The sequence below is a fragment of the Sceloporus occidentalis genome, unplaced genomic scaffold, assembly GCF_023333645.1.
Source record: "Sceloporus occidentalis isolate IW3139 unplaced genomic scaffold, rSceOcc1.0.p SCAF_2, whole genome shotgun sequence".
NCBI classification, from domain to species: domain Eukaryota; kingdom Metazoa; phylum Chordata; class Lepidosauria; order Squamata; family Phrynosomatidae; genus Sceloporus; species Sceloporus occidentalis.
The window spans coordinates 173,399,176-173,423,699 of record NW_028316982.1 but is presented as its reverse complement, the minus strand read 5'-3'; the positions used below and the strand labels follow the sequence as shown (position 1 = coordinate 173,423,699).

The 24,524-nt window shown below is 39.9% G+C and overlaps 1 protein-coding gene across 4 annotated transcripts; it reads right to left on the bottom strand.

Moving 5' to 3' along the window:
• Positions 1–58: 58 nt before the first annotated feature.
• LOC149319340 (magnesium transporter NIPA2) lies at positions 59–23,265 on the bottom strand. Of its 4 annotated transcripts, XM_089511510.1 has the most exons (7): positions 22,937–23,045; positions 13,710–13,777; positions 8,776–9,006; positions 6,756–6,812; positions 5,712–5,802; positions 3,909–4,069; positions 59–2,735 (listed from the first exon to the last, which is right to left on the bottom strand). In XM_089511510.1, exons 2-7 carry the CDS (start codon positions 13,753–13,755, stop codon positions 2,098–2,100), a joined length of 1,224 nt encoding a protein of 407 aa, XP_089367636.1. In that variant the 5' UTR covers positions 13,756–13,777; positions 22,937–23,045; the 3' UTR covers positions 59–2,097. The 4 variants fall into 4 exon arrangements, with proteins under 4 accessions (XP_089367636.1, XP_089367640.1, XP_089367637.1 ...); XM_089511514.1 differs by lacking the exon at positions 13,710–13,777 and having other exon boundaries at positions 22,962–23,265; XM_089511511.1 differs by lacking the exon at positions 6,756–6,812.
• Between the last annotated feature and the right edge of the window lie 1,259 nt (positions 23,266–24,524).

Genomic DNA, 24,524 nt, shown 5'->3' with positions numbered 1-24,524 from the left:
TGCATGGGTATAAGAGTTATTCTATCACTTACCAGATAATTAATTTGCAATTGTTCTTTGATTCTAACAAGAGACTGCCACATATACTCATCATTCCTACAGCCAATTTTCCAGAGTAGGAGTACAGTTTTTTATGGTCTCTCATTGTAAATTATTTTCTACAGCTGTCTGCCACATTACAGGCTGTCAAGAGACCCTCCCCCCCAAATACCCAGGCTATTGAACCGAACTCTTACATTAGAAGGGAAAATAAATCTGTAAGCTGTCTTCTTTTCCCCTTAGCCAGTTGGTTAGAGGAAGAAGTCATATAATAGACACACTTCATTAAAAAGTTTCTATTTTAATGGCATTCAAAATAATTTTGATCACATCTAAGATGTTAGGTTTAATCTCAAAACAATTATAAACATGCCCTGTTTTTGTAGTACTCAAATGCTTCTAGTTCTGTGTTCCTTTTGGCAACCTATTGATTTTTTCCCTTTTTCTGCATATTTGATTCATGTGTATGTAAATAGATACCCATCTGGGCTACTACAAATGCTATTCTAAACTATAGGTTGTGTACTTCTATACTACTGCAGTATAGTTTACCTTTTTCTTAGAGCATGTCTATTTTCCTTTTATCCAGTATTCCACTGCTTTCTTTTAAAATGCAGAAGGAGCCATGTGATGCAAATATCTTTGTAATTTTTATAAAGATACAGTAATTCATATCTTTGAAAAGGACATCATCATTCAACTTTGAACCTGCTGCCAAAAGGCAAAATGTTTGTAGTATTCTGAGATATTTAATCTCATCTATGGTTGAACTGAAACTGATTTCCCCATACCTGCTTTTATTTCAGATACACCATAGCTGGTATTAACCACAGTTCCTGAGGTACAGCTCTAAAGGCAACCAGTAAACTAGAAAGTGAAACAAATAAACTGTGTGTAATTGCGATGGGGAGGGGAAAGGAATACACAATGAGCCATTCATTCTGCAGCTCATTTATCATATGCTAAGATTTATTGTGTTGCCTGAACAAAGCCATTATTTTATGGCAAGCAGCTAGAGGTTAATTTTAATAAGGGCTGGACAACAGTTTTGCCTCTCAGAGACCCTGCCACAAGTAACACCTGCACAAGAGATGCAAATCTTTTTAAAAATAACTTCAGAGCAGGAAATGGTGAAAGGTTAGAGGGTGCCATTAGAGCCCTAGGAAAGCTATTCCTGTTCTCACAAGGAAAGAAATGACCCTTGAACACCTTCAGAGGGTATGGGCCCATTTTTACCATGTTTTGGGTTTCAAAAAAAGGCCTAAATTGGTGTAATGGGGCTCAAAATGTGATACAAATGCCTTCCACATGCCCGAGAGTGCACTGGAAGCATACTAGAGCAATTTTTGTTATCCCCAGGGGCTACATGCAGCCAAAATTTGCCCACTCCTGTACCAAAGCAAGGCATAGGGCTCTAAAGGATGGGGCCACAGCTTTTTAAAAAAGGTCTTGGGACAGTGGGTGATCCCCATCCCTGGTTTAGATTTTTAAAGCAAAGTTGTAGTGTTTACAAAGTCTGTAATCATTGGGTACCTAAAAGTGTTGTGTCAATCCACCAATAGCCTTCTGTGTGTAGACCACAATCTGAACTCCTAGAATGTAGGTTTTAAAAAAAACTGCTGCACTGCAAAACTGTTACCAGATCTGTTCACCAACATCTTACATTCACCAACATTTTACTACAAAAATGCAAAATTGCACAATAGTGTGGGCTTAACTCATCAAAGCACAACAAAGACGTTTATACCCATCAGTCAACTGATCACTCACTCATGCAGAAATAAAGCATTTTATTCATTAAAATTGTCATTAGTGCAATAAGTCTTTAACCAAATTGTAATATTTACATGTTCACACATAACTTAAATCAAAAACATGTTTTGAGGTCCTTTTAGTATTTTTTTTTAAATGAAAAGTAAGGCAAATAAAAATCCATCAATGATCTTGGTCCAAGCTAAAAACAAACGATTGTCTATACGTATGCATCTGGTTCTGAGAAGCGCTTAAAACTGACATTTCACAACAAAACACAGTTATAGAATTTTGTTAGATGTATTTTTAAGATGCTGCCAAGTTTCCATTTCTCCTAGAAGACATTCCCTCTGTGACTGGTAGATCGCCTACACGGGATGCACTTTCTTCATCATTATTAAAGCGTTCATATGGATTTGGCAGAGTGCCATTTATTCCTTTGTCCTCTTTATGTAAAGACACCGGCAAATTTGCTAGGCTGAAGCTGACATCCTTAAAGGCATGCAATAAGAATATCCCCACTATGATTGTGAGAAAGCCACTAAATGTGCCAATAACGTCATCAGCTGCCATGTTTTGCCACTCCTTGAAGAGGATTGCAGAACAAGTTAAAACAGACGTTGTGAAGAATACATAATATATTGGTGTCACGATAGAGGTGTTGAATATATCCAGGGACTTATTTAAATAGTTGATCTGTGTGCTAACACAAACAATAAGGCTTAACAGCAGAATCCAGGCCAATGGGTGTTTCAGAACTGGTTTTCCAGCAAAAAGTTCCTTTATAGCAATGCCCAAGCCTTTTACACAGGAAACTGACAAAGCTCCAATGACTGAACAAATTGTTATGTACACAAGAATGTTTGTTTGCCCGTGCCGTGGTCCCACCACAAAGATCATTATTAAGGACACAATGACAATGAGTGTTGCAAAGACGACAAAACCTACAACAATAAGCAAGAGAAATCAAAGATCAGCTGCAGCACGTGGATTAGCAAACACATTCTAAGGGTGTAAAAAAACCCCAGGCGATGTTGTTAGTGACAATGTCTTTTTCAATAGAAATAGACACTTTTTTTGGCCCCAAGGGCTAAATGCTATACAGGAGATGGGTTGGGCTCCCTGCATATGCAGATATGCACAAATATCTCCTCACATCTCAGCACAGAGAAATTAAAACTTGTGAGATGAGGAATGGGGAACCTTTGGGGGGGGGGGAGGTTAAAATGTCACTCCACTCCTGGCAACTCAGATTGCTGTTACCCTGCTGTTCATGGGAAGGGAAATAAGACAAGTGTAGATTGCATGCAGCCCAAGGATTTAACTGATGGAATATAAAATGAAGATGTGAATGCACTTTAAAAATCCTCCTTTACAAAAGTTGCTATTCTAGTGAAATCAGGAATGTTGCATGTTACTGATACTACAGTTTTAAGATGGGGTAACAGTAAACATGGTACATGAAATAGCTTAAATCTAATTACATTTAAACTAAATACTCCCAATTACAGGGATTTCCACAATATAGACCTACTTCAATAGACTTGATTTTTTTAAAGTGTAAACCCAGCCTTTGAACAAACAGTAAGAAGGCTGCAGCATAAGGATGTTTATGGGCCTGTCAGAGCTAACTACTGACTTGGTAAAGTCTGCAGCAAAGCATTCTAGAACTGGGGCTTGGTGATCTTCCACATCAGTGTCTTATCATCCATAGGATGATAAAGTTTTGTACAAGGGGAAGGAAACACCCACTGCTTCAGAGCAAGGGTAGAAATTATGGCTCTACAGATGCTGAATTGCATGTCCCAGCATTCCTAACCACTGGTGAAGCTGACTAGGGCTGCTGTGGAGGTTGCATTTCAAAACCATCCGGAGAGGCACACATTTAACATCTCTGTTTTAGATTCCAGGTGCACAGGGTCTAAACAACCACTCATCATTTGGCCATACACCTAGTTCTCACTCTTTTTCTCTCATATACACCCATATAAATTCATCTCACTGTTGCTATATTTGTGGTTACAACAGAAACCTTGTTGAGTATTTCCTAGTGTTAAAAGGTCTACTAATTGTTAATTGCTCTGCTAATTACTGAGCAGATAGCCACATTTTCTCACCTGGATCCCCTAGTTTGTGGGATATTTCATTCAAGGTTTCTACTTCCTCTTCTTTGGGTGCATGGATGACCATCACAGTGGAGCCCAGTATACTTAGTAAACACCCAATTTTTCCATGTAGGTTAAGCTTTTCATTTAAAAAGTATGATGATAGAATGGCACTGAAAAATATAAATATGAATTATAACGCAAATACTGCTGCTAACCTCCCACTTCACAGTCAAGACGCTATTTTTGAGCATTAAAAAAATTAGAGAATTTTGGAGATTCTGACAAGGCTGAATGTACAGGATATACTTGCCTTCATAAAATATTTAGACAAACCCATTGAAAATGTGTGTCCTTTTAAATTTTTTAAACTAAAAATGTTATTGAGGTCACTCCACCCAGGAATACACTGTATCGCACAACAATTCACAAATACACTAAAGAGGGAGATTCACATATCCAATAAGGCTCCACAATCAAAAACAACAGAACTCTGTTGGAAGATTTTTGCATTCTTTTTCTCCCTCTTTATACAGATAGGGATTTCCTGCATGTAAACTTTCTCTCTCTCTGTCTCTGTCTTTCTCTCTAACCATATGATTTAGGTCATTCCCCCTTTGGGACTAACAGACATTCTAAAAGATTTTCAACTGAACTGCATGCTTTCCATCTTCATCCTCTGAACCTTTTTGGAAAAATGTTGAGATAAAATTTTCTTTTTACCTGAACTATTTATTAGCTAGATTAGGATATGGCTTTTATGTAAATATAGATTAAAACCAATAGTAAACTTTTGTTTGAACTAAAACTACTTGTGTTTGTTGTTTCTGAGTCAATCTCAGTTCTTAGGGAAGCATAGTTAAACAAGAGAACGCTTCTGTCATTCTGCTAATGTAAAGCTAGGCCCCCAACAGGCTTTGCTTTGGTATTTTTGATATTTAAATATTTCTGTTTCCTTTACAAATGCTGAAGCCTTAGGAAACTTCAACTACCCTACAAATTCAATATAATTTATCAGTTTATCTAAAAGTTATCCACTCTGTGCAGTTTACCCATAAACAATTAAAAGTAGACAGACAGGAAAGGAAGAGTAAGATCACCAAATTAGCAAAGGAAATTCAAACACAAAACCTAAAGCTTTTTGATGAGCTCAACACTCTTGAGAAACTTCCTGCATTCTCTTTCTGAACAAAATGGCAAATTATATTTTTAAATTGATAAAAGCTAGAATAGACAGTCCTAAGCAAAGAATCCTAAAACATACAGGGAAGTCCTACTATACAAAGACTAGTTCACCACCAGTTTCCTTTACTGTGTGAGGAGATGTTAAGTCACAACAGTACGCCCTCAGAATCTACTAATCAAAGACAAAATTGTATACACATCTCCCTAAAAGGCTGATCACTGAAAGCAGAGAAATTAACTTGAGTAAACACTCATACGTTTGTGCTGTTCACAGAACAAGTCAATTTCAATCAGGAATAAAAATTAAAATTACAGAATAGACAACACTGAAAATAAAACTAAGATCTGGAGAGCAAGCACAATAGTTATTTAAACATCATTGTCATTAAAATGATTACAAATATGGCAGGGGAGTAGCAGGAGAAGAAATCAAAAGGTTTAAAGACATGATGGCTATGGACTAAGTTCAATGTGAAGGTGAACTTGCTGTTTTCTTCATGGTACAACTCATATAAAACAAAGCATCCATGAACTACTGGGTGAATCATTAATGTTTGACGTTCAAAGTAGAAAGTTTCAACATTTATATCTGATATTTCTTAGCAGCTCTGCTTCTCTGATGGTACTTACCTTACAAGAACACTGAGAGCTCCTAATGGAGTCACCAATGTAGCTGGTGCAAATGCATAGGCAGCAAAATTAGCAACTTCACCAGCTCCCACTGCAAATTGAAAAAGACAGCAAGTGTTACACAAATAGAAAACTTGACCTTACCATATGCTCCTGATGAAAACATTACTGCTATCTGTCACTAAAATATGGCAATGCTAAGGGAACTTACAGCACCTTTGAGATTAACTGTGTGAAAGAATTTGTAGCATGAGTCTTCATAGACTTGGTCTACACCCTCAGATGCCAGGTCTATGAAAGCTTAAGCTATAACCTTTTTCACACGGTTAAATCTCAAAGATAATACCTAAATATTTAAAACAAGAGTACACTTTGTGTTTTGATTGCATTTTTAAAACTTTCATTAATGCCCTCTTCATATAAAAATATTTTTATAAGTGGAAAATATTTCATTTAGATTAAGTCAATGTAAAAATAAACAGATATAAAAGTGAATCAAAATTAGAACTGGTGATTTTTCTCATTCAGAATGAAACCAAAATGTTTAGTAGCACAGTACGTATGTCATAAAATGCTGTTGCTGCCTTGAGTGGAGATGAAGAAAGGCAGACAATCGGTGCGCCTCTGAAAAGTCTATTTCTTCAATACTCGCAACTGCTTTCTTCACCTCTGCCTATGCCAGCATAGTGCAATAGGCCCACAGCTAACATCTTGCAAAATACTGACCATTTTGTTTCAGTAATGGGATTGTTCTTCCCTCTCCACCACCTTATCCAATCTTTCTTTCACTGTATCCCTGAATCCTAACATTCTCTTTATGGCTTTTCCCATGTAGGCCATTTTCTGTCTCATGATGTTATAGTGCTGGAGGATTTTGTTCTTCCAGATATTTTGGATGAATTTACAGAAGACCCAACAAGCTAGCTGGTCAGTGATATAGGATTATGGGAGTTGTAGTAAAAAAACCAAAACTATAGAACTAGAACATTCTGTAGCTCTGTGGATTCAGTTAACAAATAAATTTTAGTCTTCCCAGTTACTTACTTGACAAGAGTCCAGCCCACCACAGCCACTCTTTAAGGTATGCATGGCCACCTTGTCCTGAATTTTATTTAAAAAAGAAAATATAGTTACTATAGTAGCTTAAAAATCCATATTTCAGGTTCCCAGTGTTGAGGCCAGGATGTAAAAAGCTACTTTAAATATGCCCAAGGAACCCCGTGTCCTCAGTGGGTTTTTTACTTTTAAAAATATCCTGACCACTTTATATCAGACCCAATGCTGAATTCCCCTCAGTTTCACAAGGTAATGAGGCAAGTATGGAGAAACTGTTTGAGGAACACAAGTCCAGCATATTCTTCTGCATTGCAGTGATTAATTTTAGTGTACTTAAAAAGCATCTATTCTAGGCTACTGCATTTACTGCCACATGAGTTAAGTGGGGAGGATCCTGAGCCATGAAAAGTTTAATCGCATGCATATTTAAAAATAAAATCTTAACACAGCTGAAGTTTATGGCTTCAATCTAGATTAAGAGCACACCCACAAGACACAGTAGTTTGACAGCACTTTAATTATCCTGGCTTCATCCTAAAGAATTTAAGGAATCTTCCAATCTGTTGATTTTGAATTCTTGGCCAGAGACCTCTAGACCCATTTGGAAGAATAGTGAGATATAAATCAAATAAATAAATAAATAAATCAGTCCTTGAACTACAGAATTATACTCTCTAGCAGAGAAATCTAAGTATCTCAAACCACAAACCCAGAACCCACAGAATGAAGCCATGGCATTTCAAAGTAGCATCAAACTGTTATAACTATACAATGTGATACATACTAAGCTAGGAACCAATCCTGTTCTTCTTGGGAAGACACCAGAAGAACTGCAGTCCCCTCTTTTCACAGAGGGAAGTCCTATAGGATTGGCAATTCATTTCTTCACCTTCCCATCCCCACTGATCCAGTAATGGTGAGACTGTCCTGTATTCTCAGAAAGGCCATGGGTCCAGAGGGCCCTCCACCTCCTCAGTGAGGAAGGGTATTACATCAAGTCACATAATTCATTTCTGTCAAACTGACATCAGTAGAAGGGAATCTAAGAAAAAGCCTCCATGTGCAGAAGGAGGAGAGGGGGAGAAGCAGAATGGTGGTCTCCCTTCTACCTAACTCAGCACAAGCTAGAACGGCTGAAAAAACAATGGTTCACTCACTTCTTCCTCAATTTTCCCCATTCCCACAGTTACCAGCCAGAGGAATTCTGGGAATTGTAGTCAAAAAGTAACATTTCCAAGTTCTGGAAAAGGGTAACATTAACTGATATGAAAACTACTAAGTTTAGGTCTAGCCTACATATATGCCATAATCAGAAGTCATTATGTTTTTTTCACTGCAGTTTACCAAGATATACTCCAAGGAAACTCAGAATTTTTATCATAAAACATACATTTTTTAACCTTCTGAGTATGACATGGCTTAGAGTTTTTGTAACAATGTTTAGCAGCTCTGAATTTAGAACTTTGGTAACTATTTACTAAGAGAAGCGAGCACAGGCATGGCTGGAAATCAGAAGGGAAGGTGATGTTAGGATTCTTCAACATCAAAAACAATGCTGGCTTTTAATTCCCTAGGCTGTCTATTAACATGCTTATATTATCAACACCATACCAATTTGAGAAAAATATAATTTCTTATAACAGAATATGCTGAGCCAGTCAGTTCCTGGCACTTGACATGCTTTCAGATATACATATTATGTTACTCTTTAATGAGGCATCTCTGACAAAAAAAGGAACCCCTTTCCTGCATTATGGAAAGCCAGCCACAGTATCCTCAATGCTTTCAATTATCTCTTCAACCACTAAGGCTGGAAAATATTGCTTTTTTAATGAAATGAAGAATCATGGGATTCTAACCCATTTGACAGATGCTGCATGAAATCACAGAAAACTTGCTTGATATGAGCCAACATAGACTACAAAGAACTAAAAAATAACCACAGATTATAAAAAACTATAACCACAGATTTCACTCAAAACTCAATGATGATGATGCTTGAACTAACCTGCTCTCATGGAGCCTTTCCTGGCCAACCGAAGGAGACCTTTCTTCTTCAGGATAAAACTCCCACCAATGAAAAGGCTGGAGCTCATTGCCAATACCAGACCAATGTAGAAATTATATTTCCCACTACTCTCGATCATTTCGTCAGTTGCTGAAGCATTCCAAACAGTCAAGTTGATCAAGGAACAGAGCTGTTGCCGGTACAGGAGGCAAGGTGATGCCAAATTGAAACCTAAAACAAAAATACAAAACAAAAAAGTGTCATAACAGAACTAATCACAGACACAGAATGTATGGTTTGGTACAAATGGTACATGCCATTCACACCAAGTATCCCCATTCATTTCAATAGAAGAGGCAGGCATGGAGAATAGGAAAATTAGTTCAAGGATGAGCCAGCAACACCAGAGGGACTTCATTAGACCGTCCCCAATTTTGGGCTGCAAAGGAGCACATACACCCTTAAAGAGCACAACCGGCCATTTCAACATATGCCCTTCTGCCTGCCTGTTCTGGCAGTTTGGGGAGGGTCTTGAAATGGCCTCAAAACAGTATGACTGGCCATTTTGGATATTTTTTTCTCTGAAAGTCAGGAAGGTTGAAGAGAAGGGTATAGCCTTCTGAGGTTCAGGAGCAAGCATTAGGCAAAACTAAGGAAACAATCCTACATACTCAGAAATAACTGGGTTTTTTTTAGCACAATTTTAAACTGGTACTAACTGGCAGCTAACATGGAAAGTCTTCAGATCAATATTCCTGCTGTGTTCTCCACTCTTTCAATAAATGGACCCAATATAAACCCATCCCAGTTCCGTAAGATCCCTTTACACATTAGGTAAGTACCCTCAGGCTCAGAGGATATCTAAGGTGAGTAGAATAGATAGCATCTTTAAAAAATATCCTTCATTGACTGGGGTGGGAGACTGTCCAGTGAGGAGTAAACTTGCTTGGTGGCCACAAAATGCCAACAGACTGCTGGGGTGGAAAATTTGGAAAACAGGGTTATCCTGCAAAAGTGTATGGCTGGCTGGCTCCCGAACAGGAGCAATGCATATTGCAACATTTGGTTTCTTTGGAATAGAAACTAGGACACCACAGTGAGAATTACGGTAAGCACTCATAAGTAATTGCTCCCCTTGCAACCCACATTCTGCCTGGCAAAATCAGTTTTGATACCACTCAAGTGGGGCATCCATCCTGATTATGTCCGTGCGTAAAAGCAATACATCTGATGTGTCAACACCTTTACAAATACAGACCATGGATACCAGTGCACACTTCATTAACAAAAGATACAAAGAAAAGAAAAAAGAATCCTATTGTCTTGCCACTTCTATATGGTTGAGACCAACTTTATGTAAAATAAAAAATCCAGTTGCCCCTTTTGCATGTGTTTTGATATACTGACTAGAGCAGGGGTAGGCAACCTTTTTGAGCCAGGGGCCGGGTTGCTGTCCCTCAGACAACTGGGGGGGGGGGGGGGGAGCCAAAAAATAAATAATTAAATAATTTTAATAAATAAATAAATAAATAAATAAGGACAAATGTAGGACATTTTTCAAATGGTGGACACTTTTTTTTAAAAAAAAGTGGAGGACACGTGAAAAAAATTGCCGATTTTTAAAAAAATGTTAAGATAAATGCATGTTTCTGAGGCGTCTATAGACAACTGCCCCCCTTGCCCCTGTGCGCAAGAGGCCAAAGGCCCCGCCGGCAATCAGCGGCAGGACTGGGCTGGGGCCGGTCCCAAGGTCTCACCGGGCCGCATCCGGCCCGTGGGCCGCAGGTTGCCTACCCCTGAACTAGAGTAATTCCAAAGAAGAATAAATGACTTTAAGAAACCCAGTAAAACTAACCCTCCAAAAACTTCATGTAAGAACCTTCAAATCCACCTTGGTATTCAAAGGCTTTATCAGGTGGATGAAATGAGGTCAGTTACTTCCAGTTAGATTTTTTTTAAAAAAAATATACTGGTACACTGAGCAATAGGCACCCAAGTCTAATATAAGAAAACAAGTTGTTTCTCTTTTGAGAACAGAAAATCAAATGAAGGGGCAGCTTGTTTACCGAGTGCCTTCACTGTGAGGCAAGATTATAGGTGTAACCTTGAAAGGACCTTAAAGGAGGCAGGGAAAGGGACACTTTCCAACCTGGTAAGGGTGTGTGCGTTTCACATTCCATCTGCAGGTTGGGGCCAAAGGCAGAACGAACAAAGCCAAAACACTGAAAACTGAGCAGCCATTCAGAGGAGATTTGAAAAGACTCCCTGGCCTGTCAAAACACATTTGGCTGTTCGCAAAACATTTTAATTGCCAGAAGGAGAAGACAACTGGCTTGGTCTTTGAAATTCAGTGTCATTAATATAACTATTGAAAGCAGACTGTTAGTATAAAACAGCCTTCTTTTAGTTAGAAAAATAAAGAAAAATAATATCTCATCAGCAACTTTACATTACAGGTGGAGTCAGTGTGGTATAATGGTTTGAGAGCTGGACTACAACTCTGGCAATCTGGGTTCGATTCCTCACTTGAGCATAAAAACACACTGGGTGACCTTGGGGAAGTCACACTCTCTCAGCCTCAGAGGATGGCAATGGCAAACCCACTCTGAAGAAACTTGCTAAGAAAACCCCATGATAGATTTTCTCTAGAGTTGCCATAAGTCAATAATGACTAGTAGGCACACACCAAGAATAGATATTGCCTTACTGTTTATGGGCTAGCCTCATGAAATAGTTGATGGAAAGTACCATCCCAGGTCTATTACCCTTTGGGTTCTGATACTCTTCCAAGTTTTACATTATTGCCATATTAGAACCACGCTCATTTTTTGGGTAGGGTTCTCATTGTCTCATATGCCACTACTATCTGTATAGGACAATCTTCATCCATATGTTCCTGCACATAAATTAAGATAATCAACAGAGACCTGTTTGTATGTCTGTCAATAAAACAGGTTTGACTGACAAGCATATCAGACAGAGTCTTTATGGTAGGGATCCTAGACTTTATGGTAGCAGTCTTCCAATTAACATTTGCTTGGCTCTTTCACTACTAGCATTCAATAATATATGTATTTTACTACACATTTCCACAGTGATCTAAAGCAGATGTTCCCATGTGTCATTTAGCTGCATCCTTCTTATACGCCTATATCTTATGTTTCACGATTTCACATTTTGTACACATTGCATTGGGATGGTTTGGCTCTGAAAAGTGTCAAATAAAAGAAATTAATGTTTCTCAATGTTCAACTTAAAAACCGACAGTGATTCTCTAAGCACAAATCAAACACATCATCTTTGGTGTTAAATTTAGAACATGCTAGAAAATGTACATTCTCAGCTCTTTGAACATTTCTAAATGTATTCTCAAAACTGTTCATGGAGGCTTTAAAAAAAAAGAAAAGAAAAACAGGATTAAGCAGTCTTCTGAGCTCCTACTGAAACAGGCAAAACTCATTCTAGAAATTCATTTTAAAATGCCAGAGTATGACTTGAAAGAAATCAAGAGAAAATGACGTATGACTAAAGATTAATACTGGAAGTCAGTATGAAGGTTGCAGGTTTCATCAGCGCTACCACACCCAAAACAGTAACAAAGTTCCTGCCTTTGCATGAAGACACTGAGGCAACTTTCTGGAGCGTACACTGTATTTCCTGACCATCTGCACTGTTCAGAACAGTTTATCTGTCATTATTTCTTTTAAGTAACCACTCTCAATTAAAAACAGTAAATGAATTTTTGTTTTGTTTTAATACAGCATGATTTTCAGTTCTCCTCTACTGTTATAAATCTCACTTCAGCAAGTGTGCTGCTCACCTCCATTGGGACCAAATGACTGTTACAAATACATCCAGGCAGCAAAATTTCTATTTCAGCTAAACATGAATGCTTAAGAGTCCAGTTAGAGGCATTTTCACACAGAGGAAGACAAGGGAACACTGTCTTAAAACAAAGCAGAAGAGAACTCTTTGTCTTGGGCAGAGATTTATTGGGACACACGAACAGATCTGCCCCAACAGGACATTGGTGACCTTAGAACAGTTGTACTACATGGTTTGTTAACACAATAAATGTAAGCATCACAATAAATGTATGTTAATGAGAATCTGATCCGCTGCCTATCATGGGCAGAGCAGGGAAATGTTCAGCTAACTGGCCTATCTATCCTTATATTCCTACCAGTCTTGTGTAGACTGTACTTTACACAACAACAAATGGTTGAGATGTTCTCTGAAAACTTTCTAAGGTATACACTTTCCAAATCCCATTCTTCAGAGACTGCCTAATTTGACTTTATGGGTTTTTCTAGACACCATGCTTCTTTTAACGGTTCTTGGGCAAGAAACATGAGCTAGAAATGCTATAATTTACCTTGGAAAGAGTTCTCCAAATGCTTGCTATTCTATAACTTTCAGAATGACAAATTACTTAAGACTGGTCTGACTGAGATATCCTTTAGAGGTAAATATTCCAAATTAAAGCAAATCTTGTGACTCTTGAACCCATTTCTTTCTTTTTAGCATAAAAACTTTGGGAAGGCTGTATCTGTCACTTTTATATACTTACAATGAGCATTTCTCAATGTTAGTCATGAAACATTGCTATTTCAAGAAAAAAATAAAATAAATTTTCTCAAGGTAAAAACCACTTATTTTGCGAGCAACTTATTTTACAAGTCTTGGGTCCCACTCCCGGAGAAAGGGGGCATATAAATAAAATAAAATAAAATAAATAAACAAATAAATATTTCTACATCTGTTTTTGAAACATGCCTGACTCTTAACTTCAGTGTTGTTCAAAGATCAGCACATCCTTCAAAACAACTGCAGGATTCCACATTACTGAAATTTTGTTGTTAGACATCAAGAGCTATATTCTACCTATCCAGTTTTGTTGGGTCATCTTTAAACAAAACAAAAACCTCCCTTACCTTGCTGACATTTTACAGACATTTCTTCAAGCCATTTGTCTTCCATTTCACTAATCAAACTGGCTACACTGAAAAAGAAATGATTCCAACCTGAACTCTACTAGACAGTAACTTTGTGGCTTACCCCCTTTCTTTAATCTAATATTTTGCTAATATTATATGTCGACAGGCTGAGATCAATCGATCAATAGATAGATAGACAGACAGGACAGAGAGACAGATAAGGTGGGCAACTGTAAAAGTCCAGGGGGCTTAGAGGGCCCACCAAGAAATCTTGGAGGGCTACACTCCCCACTTCACCTACTCCCTGAACATCCTTAGGGAACATGGGGGCATTCCTACCATGCCTTTGGACATTCCTGAGCCCCTAGAGGGAACTTTGGATAAATTGAAGGCAAAAATGTTTGAAAAAAATGTCTTGACCAGGGGTAGGAGGCTTCTAAATGTCATTTTGGGACATTTGTTTTTAAACTGGACCTCGAGAGAAGGACCAGGGGGGCTATATGCAATCCACATGCTGCATGTTGTCCACCTCTTATGTAAAAATCCCGTTCTCCACAGGGATGTATAAGAGATTGCAGCTAATGGCTTTGTTAGCATTCCCGGCTACTTGATCCTTAACTTTGCATGACTTTAATTGCAGTATAATAAAAGTCTAATAATCTTTTAACAATAAATCACGGCTTAGCTTTACCCGTATGAACTACAGTGAGCCAAAGGCTCATACACTTAAGTTCCAATTATGTCTAAATTTAATGCCAATAGCCTCTAAAAGAGAAGATTTTTGATGTTTCAAGAATTTTGCTGAGCTTTCACCAGGGAGCTGAGATTTCTAAAACAAGGCATGCTTTCTTCCAAGCCTTGTTTTAATCCCCCCTCCCCAAAAAGTCTGCTTTACCAACATGTAGCTAAATTCAGCAACAGAGGCTCTTCAAGCTGCCAAAACATCTAGGAGACCACAGGTTGTCCACCTCTATTTTCAAGGGAAAACACTGGTATTTTCTCCATTACAGCAAACTCAGCAAAGGGCAAGGATTCTCAAGGAGACGTCAAAAGTTGAGGGAGTGCCTATGGGATGAAGCCTATTCTATAGACTCTCCATACCTTTGCTAAGATCAAGAATTTTTGTGCCACAAATACCTGCTGTGCCAGAAGTTCATGCTACGAGAAGACTGTACTTGTTCAAACATATAGAACACGACTTGTAGAACAAGTTCAAGGTAAACTGTGATTTCATCCGATACATATTATGAACCAGCAGGCAGCAGTTAATTTATCTACCGTATACTGATGAGCTTGACCTGAATAACTTCAAGCATCCAGTGGCAGACATACACCACTTCAAGCAAGCTGATGGCCAGAGGCCCTTCTTTTTGCTAGCTGTGTCTTTGATAACATATCACATGTCAAGCCTCGGAAGGCTTAGATTACAAAGAAAACTTTGGGACAGTTATTTACTTCTTAGGTGAACCGGTATGTCTCAAGCGATTCCCTCCACCATTTTGCCAGGGACAGTATCCTATTTCTGCCATATTATGACCGTATTTACAGTTTCCTGGAAACTCACCCTGGACCAGCAGCCAAAGACTTGAGCACCAACACTGGCCTATGGATTGCTACTTTGAGTAGCACTAAGTTAAACCATAATGCATTCATATTTTCCAATGTATGTGCAGTCAGATTACATTTGCTTTGAGAATTACCTTTTTTCTTATCTTTGTAAACAGCACAGTCCTGAAGCTGTACATTACACACAAACCACAGATTTGTTAGCACCTAAATATTCATGAGATTTCCTCATGAACATACCACACTCTGCAGCAGTTACCTGTCCAGTTAATGAAGTTCAAAATTGAGATTATCACATAGCATGGCCTGTTCTATATAAAAGCAAGTGTATTTAATACAGCATAGAATAAAAGCATTCTGCTAGCTGTAAATCAACCAAGAAAACTTTAGTAGGACGATACTACTATACTGCTCAAGACAATATAAAGAAAATGAAATATGGGAAAAATATGAAAACGTCTTTCCTTTGAATATATGTTGTCTCAAACATTTTAATTCATAAAGTGACAACCATGAAGGAAAATCACATCTGTAGGTCATGCACAACCTGTAGAAGGGCCCAGATTTAACCTCTGACATTCCTAGATAGGGTGGAGAAAGATTCAGGAGGGTAAGGAAAGACCACTGATATTCTGCTTCCTCCCACTGGCATGGATGGAAAGGGGGAAGTGCACCGGTGCAAACAGGGAGGAACAGCATGAGATAGTAGTCACCTTTTGGCATCTATGTTGGTACCTGAGCTTTGGCTGCATTCTGTCTGGTGTGAGCTGCAGATGGCTACAAGACAGACAGCATGCCCTTCTGCATATGTTTAAATGCTCTCTCTCAGCTCATTTTTCTGAGGCTCATGAGAAGGAGAAAGAAAGAGAAAGCAGCTATTCTGTTCTTTGTGGTGAGATCTCTTATTCCCTCCCTGGCTAAAAAAACGCAGTCATGCTCTCTAATTGTATGCTTTGCCTGGTTCTGAGAGTTTTCCTCTTTTTTCCTGCACAGACTCCCTGAATATACTGTGCAGACAGCCTTAAGTAGGAATCATGGCTTCATATGGGTATCTGTGCTTTCCAAATATTTCATAACTATAATTTTAAAAAGTGAAGCAATACAAATACTAAAATACTACCTTTGTTAGCTGAGAATGCAATTTTTACTTTATATGCAATCTGAGTACAGTCAGACCTCCCGATTCGCAGACTTGGGAGTCCGTGGCCTTGCCCATTTGCAGATGGCAAGCGGGGAGGGACAAAATGGGGCATGCGCCCGAGGTGTGTATGCAGCTGCGCACATAGGAGCACACTGCCTTTGAAATCAATGGCAACTCCAATATTGGCGTTTTTCCAGATTCACGGGGGTGGGGGTCCCAGAACTGATCCCCTGCGAATCAGGAGAGATGACTGTATTATATTTGTAAAACATTTTCAAACACACAGAAATCAAACAACAATCTAATATAGTGTAAAACATATACAGATATTTCTATCCAGCAACATTATTTTTTTACTAACTTAAGATATCTCAATTCAAACAGATTATATTGAAGACATGTAATTAACATAATACACTTCAGTTGCTAGTTTTTTTAAAAAAGAAAGATGTTTAGATACACTTCAGTTTTGAAGCAAAACAAAAAAAAAATTTCAAATCAGGTTTCCAAAATTATCTTTTTCTGTTGAATTTCCTATAATTATCTGGTAATTACTGCATTATTCACGATGAGCTGTACTTCTATATTCCCAATATAAGAACATGTAACCTTTACAAATTCACTATAAAAGGAGTGTTCAGAATATTAGAGTCCTAAATATTCTCACTGGACATACATCATAAAAGGCAGAATGTTAACATTTTAAAAGGAGTAATAGCTTTTTAGCTCACCTACTTAAATAAAGCTTAACAGTGATACATAGGGCCTGTACAGACAGGCCAAAATAAAGCTGCTTTGGGTCACTCTGGAGGTATGCTGTTTAAATGACACACACCATCTTAAGATGCCAGAAGCTGTGCCAATCTGCACTTAGGACTTTGGCACGTGCTTTGGCACAACTTCTGGCCTCTTAGGACACATGCATCATTTAAACAGTATACCTCCAAAGTGACCAGTAACAGCTTTATTTTGGCCTGTTTGTATGGGCTCATACAATGCCTTGAAGAGGTATTCATACACACTCTATGATTCTTCCACATTTTTTGCTTTGCAACCTAGAATTGAAATGGATTTTCATTGGCACTGCTATAATACACAAAATGTGGACGAATCAAGTAGTGTGTGTGTGTGTGAATACTTGCAAAATCATTGTACTAACAGCCATCAACAAAATTCCAGAAATACTCATTTCACCTGTTCAAGCATCTCTACAGGCTTTACAAGTGCCAACTCTCCAAAACTGTACCACTTCCTTCTAGTCTTACTTTAGCAGAACACTTCCAGACTCGGCTCCTTTCAATTTCTCTGCTTATCCTAATGGGACACATTAAGTTACAACAGCACATCTCTTTTTGGATGCTGTTGAAGGAACAACGTTTTCAGTTACTGGACAATAAAGGAGTATTCACTACAGTGGCACACAGTTTTATACCTTCTAAAGGTTATGTGAGCAAGTTTGTTGTTAACCACCCTTGAGTCAATCTTGACCCATGGAGACCCTGTGGATGAAACGCCTTCAAGACTCCCTGTCCTCCACTGCTCTGCATAGTTCCTGCAAATTCATATATGTGACCTCCTTAATAGAGTCCATCCATGCAGCCTTCTTCTTCCTACTTCCCTCCACCTTTCCTAGCTTTATTGTTTTTTCCAGCCCCCTCCCTTCTCATATGTACAACTGCCTCAGTTTTGTCATCTTGGCTTCCAGGGAGATTTCTGGCTTGATCTGCTCTAGGACCCACTTGTCTTTTCAGCTGTTCATGAGATCCTCAGGAGTCTTTTCCAGCACCATGTCTCGAATAAATTAATTTTCTTCCTATTTTCTTTCTTAACTGTCCAACTCTCACATCTGTACATAGTAACAGGGAATACAACGGCTTATATGAGTCTACATTTTGTGCCCAGCTGTATATCTTTGCATTTCAGCATCTTTTCTAGTTTTCATAGCCACTCTCCCTATTCTTAATCTTCTTCTGATTTCCTGGCTGCAGTCCCTGTTCCTATTAATATTTGATCCCAGGTATGAGAACTCTTTTACTATTTCTGTTTCCTCATTGTCTAGGTTGAATTTGTATTGGCATGTACAGCCTGCTAAATGTTGTTGGACTGTAGTTCCTATGATCCCCCTCAATTAGCTATGCTGTGCTAATGGGGACTGTCCAACAACATACAAAGGGCCAAAGCTCTTAAGGTTTACCTTAACTATTAAAAACTATTGTCTTCTAAAGAATGAACCAAAAACCATATTTTGTCTTCTACAGTCAACTTAGATTCATGAAGGAGTTTTGTAAGCTGATAAATTCAAGGATTCATGTAGTCTACCTATTTATGTTATTCACGGAAAAGAACAAATCAATTGGTAAATAATTCATATTATAGTAGGTATGTCCTTATCTCTGCTACTTTGAACTTCCTGATCAGAAGCACTTCCCTTACAGCTTTTTACAACCCTATAATAGTCACACTAATCCATTCCACACAAATCATGGAAAGAGCTATTCTGAAAACTAAAGGTGCCTCACATTAACTAAGCTCTTTTAAACCAGTTTTATTTTCATTTGACCATTACACTCTATGTCTATACACTAATTCCGAGCTTTTGTTTAAGATCCAGCTTCCAGATTTAGCTACTATAACAACTTAAGAAAAACACAAGCAACTGAAGAAGTGGAGTGGTGTCCACAAAAGCTTATGCTGAAATATATTTGTGGGTCTTCTTCCTTCTTTTCACTAAACGAGACTACCACAGCTCTCTGACAGCTGTCACAAGAGAAACTATCAAGCCTTTAGATTTTTATTATTTCTATGAACAATGTTAGGTTAGCATTTTCATAAACCACTGTGCTTCAGCTGAATGTAAATTTCTACATTATTTTCACAAAGCAGCTTCTGTCCGGATATATTACAAAAGAACAGGAAGTGCTTCATGGTTATGTCACATGATACTGTTTGTATAAGGCCCATTACAAAGTGATCTTAGAGCCACTGCAGTCATAATAATCTACCCAATGAACTGCTACTTGCCCGTAATATCTCATTTTTACTGTCCTGCCACATGACACAAGAGGAAAAACACTACAGTGGTTGCACTGACAGAAGTGACCAGTGATCTACATTCTGCACAACATCTACACATGTTTTTAAGAAAATGAGTAAAATGTCTTATAGAAAGTTAGGTACCTCTGCCATTCAACTATGAAAACCTGAAGTGGCAAACCATATGTGCCCAGGCAGCACCGAATTTCTACTGAATTGCCCAATTATCATTCAAGAATGTAGTTTCTGCCCTGCCTACTCTTCTAACATTAAAAAAACAGATAAAACGAGCTCACAGAAAGGAGGTTGAACTTCTCAAATTAAGCCTTTCAGGGGGAGCCTTTCATCCCATTATTAGTTCTTATAATGAAAAGCTGTAATATTATTTGTAACAGTGATTTATTCTACCAAAACAAAACTAAATGAACTCCCACGTGAGCACAAGGATGACTCTGATCTACCGTACCTCTATGAATTCTAATTAAAGCACACTGTAAACAGGCGATGTGGGTGGAAATTGGTCTTCAAACACAAAAAAGGCCCAGTGCTGTGTTCTGGAGTGAAATCACTGTATCAGAAACATTCATTGTTTCATGGATCACACTACAATAAAGTGAAATTGGAAAAATAAAAAACATATCCCAACAAACTAAATATCATATCACAACAAGTTTCCAATCTGTTTAGGGAGCTGAAATGGAATAAAAAGATTCCAATTCAAAACTTTCCAGAAACGCACTTTCCTAGTGGAGCCGGACTGATGGCCTTATACTTCTAATAAGCCTTTTCTTTTAGAGCAAGAGTAGGCAACTTCTGTGTGCTAGGGGTTACTTCTCAAGTTGGACAAATCTTCAGCAGACTTTTAAAGATAAAAAAAGATTTGAAAATCTACCACTTCTATGTTCATATTATTATTACATTTATATATAAATGAACGTTCAATGTGCTTAAGTGGTCTTTAATATAATATTGATTGCAACTGACTACTGAATGTGATAGACTATCCCACTGAGAACTAAATGCACTGTAATCAATGGGACACTCAGTATGTTATGCATTCAGTATCTTTCCCCATTAACTTTGGTGCACTAAGGAGTCAGTTGCAGAGTTTCAGTGGTAAACTGCAATGTTAACTTTAAAAAATGTGGGTAGTGCTGGAGCGCAAAAAGGGTTCAAAGGCTGGCAGAAGCTGGGACTAGTGACAGGAACACACCCCATCATGCAGCACTTGGGACTCAAACTACCAACCTTCTGATCATCAAAATTGGCATCTTAACCATTCAGCCACTGCACCCCTATAACTGTGGAGACCAGGGTTCAAATCTGTGCTTGCTTGCTTTTTATTTATTTACTTGCTGTATTTATACCCCACTCTTCAACCACAAAGGTCCTCAGAGCAGTTTACAGATAGGAATTTCACAAAGGGATCTTGTAGGACCTTTGAGACTAAGGAGAAAAAATAATTTGGGTGCATGAGCTTTCACAGTCTTGAACCTACTTCCTCAGATGAATGTTTGGAGTGGAGGGTCTAGGAACAGGCCTTCTGTCTGAAATACTAGCGAGCTTCTGCCAGTCACTGTAAACCAAGGATAGAGAACCTTCTGCAGTCAAACCCAGTTACACAGCCAATGACTTGCCATTATAAAACTGAGGCTTCTTTACAGGGAAAATAAGGTGCTCAAGATAACAGAAATGGAATTAATGTTCCCACAGCTCCACTTTGTGTGATTTCAAATGCACTCAAAATTTCAGACACTCACAATAAACCTGCAAATGCCCTCAAGTTATTAAATGAAATCTGAAGGTTCACACCAATCCTGAATTTCTGTTTCAGGTGTATCAAATTAGCTTTAGTTTGTCAGTTTTCTACAGTGATGAGTCTGAGATGTCTGACAGTGAGGAACACATCTGAGTAAGGAAGCAGCCTTTAGTCTACGAAAGCTCATGCTGCCAACTTCTTTCTTTCAGTCAGTCTCAAAGGTGCTACAAGATCCCTTTGCAGGCTGATTTTTCCAGACTAACACAGCCATTTCTTTGGATTTCACAGGGCTTTCTTAGGCAAGGAATATACTGAGAGTGAATTCTGTGACCCCCTGAAAGGGTGAAAAAGAGGCCTTCAGCCACTTGCATGGCTTAATGGCTGGGTCAGCCTGGTTTGAATGTTGGAGTATGAATCCTGGGAGTAAAGGGTTCAAATCCTCACTCAGCTATCCAAATCTGCTGGGTGACTCTGGGCAAGTCAAACCTTCTCACCCGCACAGGAAAGCAATGGCCAAAACCTTGCCAAGAGGTGGCTACCCTTCGCCTCCAGTTTCAGCACTGAGTGTGGCTTTTGTGCATGAATTAGCAGCTTGAGTGTTGAGACTATAACGCTGTGGGGACCAGTGTTCGAAGCCATCACAGACGTATGAGAACCTAGGCACATGTAGGACCAGCTTGAGAATGAAACCCCACCTGGTGACCTTGAGCGATCAACACTCTCTCAGCCTCAGAGGATGACAACGGCTAAACCTCTTCTGAACAAAATTTGCTAATCTAAAAAAAAGCCATGATAGGGCCTCCATAAGTTGGAAACTCAACTTTACAATTGAAGTATAGTGTCTAGATCCAGGGAAGCAACAGTGCCACTCTATTCTGCTCTGGTCAGGCCCCACCTGGAATATTGTGTCCAGTTCTGGGTGCCACAATTCAAAAAGGACATTGAGAAACTGGAGCGTGTGCAAAGGAGGGCGACTAAAATGGTGAAGGGTCTGGAAACCTCACCCTATGAGGAATTACTCAGGGAGCTGGGGATGTTTAGCCTGGAGAAAAGAAGGTTAAGAGGTGATATGATAGCGCTGTTTAAATATTTGAAGGGATGTCATATTGAGGAGGGAGCAAGCTTGTTTTCTGCTGCTCCAGAGACTAGGACCCAGAGCAATGGATGCAAGCTGAAGGAAAATAGATTCCATGTCAACATTAGGAAGAACTTCCTGAGAGTAAGGGCTGTTCAACAGTGGACCAAACTTCCTTGGAGTGTAGTGGAGTCTCCCTCCTTGGAGGTCTTTAAACAGAGGCTGGATGGCCATCTGTCAATGGGGATGCTTTGATTTGGATTTCCTGCATGGCAGAATGGGGTTGGACTGCGGTCTCTTCCAACTCTAATTATTCTATGACTTGAAGGCACACAACAACAACAACAACAACAACCGACAGCAACTATTTCCATGTATAAAATAAATAATGAAGATGATACTAATCCAAGAGCCTCTTTGCAATGGGGCCAGTGTGGCGTAGAGGCTTGAGTGCTGGGCTCTGGGGGAGCAGGGTCCGAATCCCGGCTGGACCATGGCCTTGGGCGAGCCACACTCTCTCAGCCTGAGAGACCAAACGACGTCCTCTGGACAAACCCCGCCATAGGGCCGCCTGAGGGTCGGGAGAGGCAACCTAAACCCCCCGAGAGGGAGGGAGGGAGGGAGGGAAGGAAGGTCCCCCCCGAAGTTACCCTCAGAAGGCGGCTGTTTCCTCACATGCTGGTGGCCCAGAGCGGGTCAGAGGCGGCGGCGGCGGCGACGAAGGCAGCAGCAGGAGGCGGAGGCGGGGAAGGGGTCTGCCGAGGGGCAGGGGAGCAGAGGGGGGCCCTGCAAGCACGCGCCGTCGCCATGGAGAACACTCCCTCCTTCCCTCCCTTCCTCCTTCCAGCTTCAGGCTACTACTGGCGCACCGTCGTCGCCCCTTTCGCGTAAACCGGGCAACGCACGCACGCGCGTGCGAAGTGGAAGCAAGCACGCATGCGCGCGCCGCTCGCTTGCCGGCTCCGCCTTGGCACGCACTTGGGCGGAGCCACGGGACCACGAGGAGGAGGCCGGGCGGAAGAAGCTGCCCCTCTTTGTGTGGTTATAGGGTCACGTGACTACACCCGCCGCTGCTGCTGCTGCTGCTGCTGCTGCTGCTGCTGCTTGTCGTTTCCCCCCTTCCCTAAGATGGCGGCGTTGTGGGCGCGAGGCAGAGAGCCGTTATAAGCCGCTGCTGATGGGCGGGGCCTTTCCTTCGCCCCTCCTCCCAGTTCCAAAACACACTGAGAGCAATGCAGACGCTCTACTCTGCCACCCCCATGATTTGAGAAGCTGAGTTACAACAAGGTTATAGTAACAGCAGGGGACTTTCCACACTGCAGAAATAACCCAGTTTGAGACCGCGCTAACTGCCCTGGCCCAATGCTAGGAAATTCTGGAAACTAGTTTTGTGAGACACTGAACCTTCTCTGTCAGAGAGCTCTGATGCCACAATAAACTACAACCCCAGGCAGGATTCCCTTAGCACTGAGCCAGGGCAGTTAAAGCACTATCAAACTGTATTATTTCTGCAGTGTGGATTTGTCCTGTGACGCTATAACCCTGTAGTCACTCAGCTTCCCAAATCACCTTGGGCCAGAGTGTCTGCAGCATGTTTTGGGGCCATAATCCATGAAGCCTCACGCAGGTTTAGTCTGTTGTCATTTCCGACTTATGGAGAGCCTAAGGTGAACCTGTCACAGGGTTTTCTTGGCAAGATTTGTTAGGGGGCTTTGCCATTGCCATCTTTTGAGGCTGAGAGAGTGTGACCTGCCCAGTAGGTTTCCATGGCTGAGCCGGGATTCAAACCCTGACCTCCAGAGTCATTGTCCAACATTCAGACCACTTTGCCACACTGTCTCTTGTTATCTGAAATGTTTGGGACCAAAAGTGTTTGGGATTTCGGATTATCTTGGAATAGCTATATGTGAATATACATGTACGTAAAGAGATTTCCTGGAGGTGGGAGGACCCAAGTTCAAACACAAAATTCATTTTTATTTCATACACACCTTACACACATTGCCTGAAGATAATTTTATACCGTATTTCAAAAATAAATTTGTGTGTGAAGCAAAGTTTGTGTACACCGAACCACCAGAAAGCAAAGGTGTCACTATCTGACCATTCATGAAAAAAGTTTGGTTTTTGCAGTGTTTTGGCTTTTGGAGCCTAGACTGTAATAAGTGTGTTCAGGTGCCACAGCACTCTTGGTTGTGACTGTTGCAGGAGACTAGTTAATATACTCAGGAAGTAGAG

Bases quoted from the DNA above. Each gene is read 5' to 3' on its own strand.
- LOC149319340 (XM_089511510.1), bottom strand. From the start codon at position 13,755: ATGGAAGACAAATGGCTTGAAGAAATGTCTGTAAAATGTCAGCAAG. The intron at 6,813-8,775 runs GTTAGTTCAAGC...AATAAAATTCAG, and splicing joins GAAAGGCTCCATGAGAGCAG to GACAAGGTGGCCATGCATAC. The intron at 2,736-3,908 runs GTGAGAAAATGT...TTATTGTTGTAG, and splicing joins CCACAAACTAGGGGATCCAG to GTTTTGTCGTCTTTGCAACA.